This window comes from Micropterus dolomieu, linkage group LG12 (assembly GCF_021292245.1).
Source record: "Micropterus dolomieu isolate WLL.071019.BEF.003 ecotype Adirondacks linkage group LG12, ASM2129224v1, whole genome shotgun sequence".
NCBI lineage: Eukaryota > Metazoa > Chordata > Actinopteri > Centrarchiformes > Centrarchidae > Micropterus > Micropterus dolomieu.
In genome coordinates this window covers 36,869,975-36,876,683 of record NC_060161.1, presented here as the reverse complement: position 1 = coordinate 36,876,683, position 6,709 = coordinate 36,869,975, and the positions used below count along the sequence as shown (strand labels likewise).

Sequence of the window (6,709 nt, the reverse complement as noted above, 5' to 3'; positions counted from 1 at the left end):
CCGAGACCAGAATCCAGACTCGGTCCAGGACAACACGGTCCACCAGTCACAGCGGAGACCTGCAGGACGATGGAGAACCAGAACCCGGACCGCAGGAGCCAAACAGCAGCCTCGTGCTCTGATAGCGCCGATGTTCAGGTCAGTGTTCATGACTTCATCACGAGACTAAAGACACGAGGAAGAGTCTCGAGGGTCCGTGTATCATCCGTTCATTCTGTTGTTAGAGATCAGAGCCTGAAAACCCGCTCCAGGGTTTGTGTTGACGTGGTTTGATTTCCAAAGTGTCTCCGTGGTTCCTGTTTTCATCTTCAAGATGGCGTTTCTCTTTTCTTTGTGCTGTGGGTTTTCCCGCGCGGCGCATGCGCGGTGCGGCCCGTGTTGTGTCGGGAGCGCGCAGAACAAACAATGATGGTGAAAATGAAGCAGAGTCATTATATTTGCTCGTGTATTGGTGAGTTTCTCTCAGTGACAAACAGTCTGCCTGCATTATTGTTCTCTGAATGATCGTCGTGCAGGTTTCAGCTCTAAATAGTATCTGTGGAGACTCTTTGTAGAGATCAGAGTCAGTCTGGAGTTTAGTTTTCCTCCTGCCTGTGGGATTTTCCTCCACGGTGACTTTTGCTCACCAGAGACTAACCGGATTTTAAAACCAGAACATGGAGATGGGCCGGACATTTTCGCACAAGTTGGGATGGGTATCATTAGGATTTGTCACTTGTATTGGTAATCCTTATTGGTTCAGCTCTTATCAGTCCTATTTATTGCTAAATTGCATATATTAATTGAAACCAGCAACAGGATTTACATCAGCCAAGTCACTAATATGTCACTGGAAATAAATCTAAATGTGTAGCGGAGGCGCTCTGCAGAGACAAAGAGGGGAGAGGCTGCAGGTCAGACAGCTGAGCCTTGATTGGCGGTGATCTTTAGCTACTTCCATACACTTAACATGTAGTTTACCTTTGTTAGATTATGTGCCGGGCCACATGGAGGTTGCTTTGGGGCCGGATGTGGCCCGCGGGCCGCCAATTGAATAGGCCTGCTCTAACTGATGCAATGACCCCTATTAGTATTAAACAGGGCTCTCAAGTATTATCAAACATTTGGAGTGAGATAACGAGTGTTAGAGGAGGAGCCACTCAGATATTGAGACATGGCTCAAGAGTGCTGCTTTTTAGCTTCATCTGTTTTATGGTTTCCTGTTGAAACAGGACCTGCCCCTTTTGAGTGTGCTGCACATAACAACTTTTTTAGGTAGTTGTGTTGCTGCCAATAATGGTGCGTTCCATTGGACGTGGGAAGCAGGAATTTCCAAGTTCAAAGGTCAAAATTTCAAAGGGAACGCCCCTTAAGTCGGGAGAACCGCACTACCCCGACTTTGTGATCCAAGATGACGGTCAGGGTATCAACAGTACGTTATACTTTTATTAGCACTTCCGTGTACTTGTGACTCATAGAAATGTTTGTACACAAAGTGCTGTCCAGCTGCTGTCTGTGGACGTGTTGCCACAGTGTTTAGTGTGAGTAAATACCACACAGTGTGTCCTTTAAAAAAAACAAAAAACAAACAATAGCTAACCTGTTGTAAACAACAGCTGGCTGAGCGAGGTTTTCCGACTTGTTAACTGGAACGCCGTCAACTCGGGTGTGACGTCATTCCCAGCTCCGACCTCCGATGTAAATGGAACGAGCCATCTACAAACACTGTGCGTCATCATATGGTGTGTCAGTCAAGTCTGGTCTCTGAAAGACACTTTGTGTTATGTCTGACAGGCAGTCATGTGGTGTTCCTTCTTTATGCATCACATTGCTTTGGGGAAAATGTTTGGGAAAATCCCTGTCTTGTCTCCTCACTGTTACTGCGGTTTCATCTTCCTTATCTACTAAGGTTTCTTCCCCGAGCTATGCTCTTGCTTCTGTATAACCTGCTTTTTATTTTTATTCTTTATCACTACAACACCATTTTTTCTTTTTTTCTTTCTTCTCTCTCTTGGACTAATCTTATATACCCTGATACGCTTAGTTTCCCTTTAAAACCATATTTCTTTCTCTTTTTATCATGTACTTTCATCTCCTGTCAGTTCAGTACTATGTCCCTTACAACATTTATTCCCTCTTAACAGCCAGTCAGTTTGGCTGGAGTTCACCCGATCAGTAAGGCACTGTTTCCGTAGTCACCGTTAGGTTTCCACTATTTTTCTTTACTGAGACACTGTTAAAAACTACCACCCCGACATAACAACTATGTGACAAAAATATATTTAATACAACAGAAATATATTCAAGACAAAAGCTGCCTTTACAGACGACCTCGGTCTATCTCTAACGTGCTGCATTTTTTATTCCTGTAGTCTTCTCACACAGACTATGGACTGGAGAACCCGATGTTCCCTATCTGTAACTTAGGGAGTTAAAAATTCCCCAGTATTTTGTTTCTTTGTTTAAAAACATAACTTTTCTGGTCAGTGGTTGGAACTCCAATTTCTTGGAGCTTATGTTTCTCTGATTATTCAAACATGACCATGAATTTTTTTATTTGCGGTTAATACAAGTTAACGCAATGAATTACAGAATATCATCACCACCAAGTTATTCTCACCTAGAGTCCAGTGAGTCTGTCTGTAGGATCCCGTCACCCTCCTCTCTCCAGCAGGTACTGGCCTCTATTGTGACAGCAATTCAGCTGGAGGTCTTCTTCTTCTTCTTCCCCTGTGAAAGGCAGCAGGTCCACGTTCGGCGCGAGCATCTTAGTTGATTGTCCCTCCTAACACCGGGTCAGACATCTTATAAATCCACTATGCAATCCAGCTGCCGCTGCTACAGCTAGCCTCGGGTTGCTACAGCTAGCCTCGGGTTGCTACAGCTAGCCTCGTGTTGTGCTGCGTTCCGTATTGTTGTGCTGCTTGGATTTAACGCTGCTCGCCTCCTCACTACTTCACCCTGAATCTCCACCTGGCTCCTTCTGAATAGCCTCAGTCTCATCTTCTTCTGTCTCATTTGCGTTTACTACATTCACTTCTATCACTCGGTCTGAACCTCGACAAATATTCCCAAAGTCAGCTCGATTGAGTACTCTGTTATTTGCATATACAGTCTACAGTTATTTGATGACTAACATTAAAAACAGGTTGTTACGTTTTTTTCCACACTGGAGACTGACCATATGACCCTGATATAATTTAGTTTTATTTAAAATTAGTGATTTTTGACACTTGGTCTTGATATAGGAAACGCTTGTGTAGAAGATGTTCATGTGAGTGATCATAGCTGTGTGTTCTTTGACATTAACTTTCCTCTGTAAAATCTTGTTTGACACTATAAATGCAATTGTTTCTCCTTCTGCCCCTTGAGTAACTGTGTCCTCTAAATCAGACTGTAATGAATTCCTTCACTTCTTTGTAAATAAGATCAGAGCTGTTAGGACAATCATCTCACCATCACTTACTCAGAACTCTGCATGTGACCTGTCTCCTGCTCATTCTTGGTCATATTTTAAACCTTTGACATTACAGGACTTCACCTCTCTGCTACATACATTGAAACCTTCATCTTGTCCTATAGATGTTCTCCCTGATCCTATTAAGAGCGCTGCTCGGGCCTTAAATCTAGGCCCGATCCGTGTCCGACAGCTCATCAAAATTATTAGCCCGAGCCTGTTTTTAGGGCCCGAGCACGACCATGCGAGGTCCCTATTGACTCTGTAAAGATTTCTTTTTCTCTTCTTTTTTTTTTGCTGCAAAGTAAGCTCCATTTTGGCTGACGCATCAAATCCAAGGACTGAGTAATTGCTGCTGCAACTGTTTTCGAATATTGTTTGCTGTTTTGGAGTGGCTTGGTACGCTTGTTGTGGGGAGTACCCTGCTCTTCATGTCATATTGTGGTGTGACATAGTGATAGGTGACATGTAGTTTATCTTACGGTGATCATCAGTTGTCATTCCCACATTTATCAACGCCATGACCCCCTTGATTTCTTCAACCACGTCCCCTCTCTTAGCATTCAGTTCTTTGCACTTTCGAGAGATTGTGGTGGGGTCAGGGAGTAAACTTGTTGCTGACAGACGTCCATGGGCTGTGTCTACATTTATTAGCTCTTGCAAAATACTTCACTTTTAACTGGTGTCGTTCCTTGTTTTTTTTTTAAAAACATGCTGTTGTTAAGCCTGTACTTAAAAAGCCCGGCTTGGATCCATTATAACCTAAGACCTACAGGCCAATGTCCAAACTTCCATTCATGTCAAATTCTACAAGAAGTTGTAGCAGAGAAACTCTTTTTCTTAGAGAATCACAAGCTGTTTGACAAATTCCAGTCTGGTTTCCGTAAAAAGCATTCCACAGAAACTGCATTACTTAAAGTTTCTGGTGACATTCTGATGTCAGCTGACTCTAAGGAATACACCGTTGTGGTTCTCTTGGGCCTTTGATCTGCTTTGGATACTGTTGATCAAAATATTATGATAAATAGACTCTTGTTGGGTTGATCTGGTTGGGATGTCTGGAATAGTTTTAAAATGGTTTTCATCCTACCTTTTTGGTAGAAATTTTAGTGTTTATGTAAATCAGATCATGTCTGAAACTGCAGGGTTGTCGTGGAGGGTACCTCAGGGTTCTGTCTTGGGACCTATCCTGTTCCTTTTTGTATATATTTCCAGCACAGGTAATTAGTCAATACAGTGACATATCTTACCATCTGTATGCAGATGATATTCAACTGTACTGCTCATTCAAGGAAACTGAGATCCAAACACTGATTATCGCCCCTGTAAGTAGAATCCCTCAGATTAAACAGCATATTGTTGACTTAGGCTAGTCTGTCCAGCTGAGCCTCAGGAGCGTAGATGTTTTTGATTCTGCGATGTCCTTAGAGTACCACTCTAAACAATTGGTCAGAAACTGTTTCTTCCAGCTAAGGAATATATCCAAATTAAGAACACTGCTGTCAAAGGGCGAGTTGGAGATGATCATCCATGGTTTTATTTCCTCTTGTTTAGATTACTGCGAGGTGCTTTACTGTCTGTAGGCTGTTCAGAACTCTGTCATTGCAAGCCTAACATATGACATCACTTACTGTTTTTAGCATTTTCGCAAATATTTGTTAGCTTCTAATTGGTACATTTTTTGTGGGATCAAAATACCCTCTACAAACTTATCGGCTTGAACCAGAGATGGTCTGTGCCTAGTTTGGTGCCAATCGGAGTTGCCACCAAGTTGTCACCAAAATGTCATTGCAGAAGTGTCTTATACCATACGATTCGGCATTATCCCCCAAACATGCAGAAATAAGGTTTATGACTGTGCGATGCAGTGGTGCGTAGTTATGAGGCAAAATATGCCTTGGGTCCAAATCCCACTGAAATGAATGGGATTTCCCCAGGGTATTTGAGCTTTGATTATAGCGCCACCTATAAGCTGAATTGCACCAAAGTTTTCGGGTGTCATCAAGGCCCATGGAGAACAATTGACCAAAATTTGGTATCCATCGGACATGTAGTTATGGAGATACAAAATGCATGTAAATGAATTTTTTTTAAAACTTTTAATATGCAATAACAACTGGATGAATATGAACATATTTGGGTCAACTTTGGTGCCCGGAGTAAGGAGACCATGCTGAACAATTCGGCAACAACTTTCATGTCAATGTGAATAGTGTTTATAATTTTTCGGGTTAAATACGCCACCTAGGGGCTAGTTGAACCAAATTTTGCAAAGCCCCTCAGGGGGGGGATGTCACATGAGTGCTTCAAGTTTGGTGTTGATCGGCCATTCCACACCTAAGATATTGCATCACTTTTTTTTGCAAACATTTGGTAGATGCCGATCGGAATTTCACTTTCGGAGGAGTAAATCAAAATTTTTTTCAGTTATTTCGATGGAGTGGGGGGAAAAGTGCAGGAAATGGGCGTGGCCTATACCAGGAGATTCAGCCAGATCCCCTGAACGCGTGGATATAAAGTTTTTGATATAAGCTTTAGTGAGCGGGAGTTTCAAACCCAAATGTGAAAAAAAACTGGTTATAGCACCCCTTAGGAAGTGTGCAAGAGCTGAACCAATATTTTTCAATTTTTTTTCAAACTCAATTTGCTTGAGTACTTCAGTGTGAACAGTCAGGCTTACATGGTAATAACACACTGATCATTTATTTAGTATGCCGTACATAGTGAGTGTGTATGACTGAGTATTTCATAGACAGCACATACGTGCTATGTGGTACAGTAGGTTAGTATGTAATTTCAAAGATGTTCTCTAATGTCATTTATGGTTTTAGATAGCTCGCTGCACCATGACATCTCACTTACTGTTTCTCTCTGTTGATATAGAGAAGGAGAGGAAGAGAGGGACTCAAATGTCATCACTGTCAGCACTGTGACAAATCCTTCACAAAATCTGGAAATTTGAAGATTCATCAGAGAGTTCACACTGGAGAGAAACCGTACAGCTGTGACCAGTGTGGAAAAGCTTTCACTACATCAGGTGACCTAAAAATCCACCACCGTGTTCACACTGGAGAGAAACCGTACACCTGTAACCAGTGTGGGAAAACGTTCACTCAATCAGGTGACCTAAAAAAGCACCAACGTGTTCACACTGGAGAGAAACCATACTGCTGTGAACAGTGTGGGAAAACTTTCACTCAATCCAGCCAGCTAAAAACCCACGAACGAGTTCACACTGGCGAGAAACCGTACAGCTGTGACCAGGGTGGGAAA

General features: G+C 42.5%; 1 protein-coding gene across 1 annotated transcript; it reads left to right on the top strand.

The window, feature by feature from the left end:
- Positions 1-6: 6 nt before the first annotated feature.
- Positions 7-6,700, top strand: LOC123979977 (zinc finger protein 3-like; the record flags this gene model as incomplete). The annotated part of the gene is made up of 2 exons (XM_046064090.1): positions 7-138; positions 6,320-6,700. Coding segments are annotated over exons 1-2 (450 nt in total), but the record flags the coding sequence as incomplete, so codon positions are not given.
- Positions 6,701-6,709: the final 9 nt, after the last annotated feature.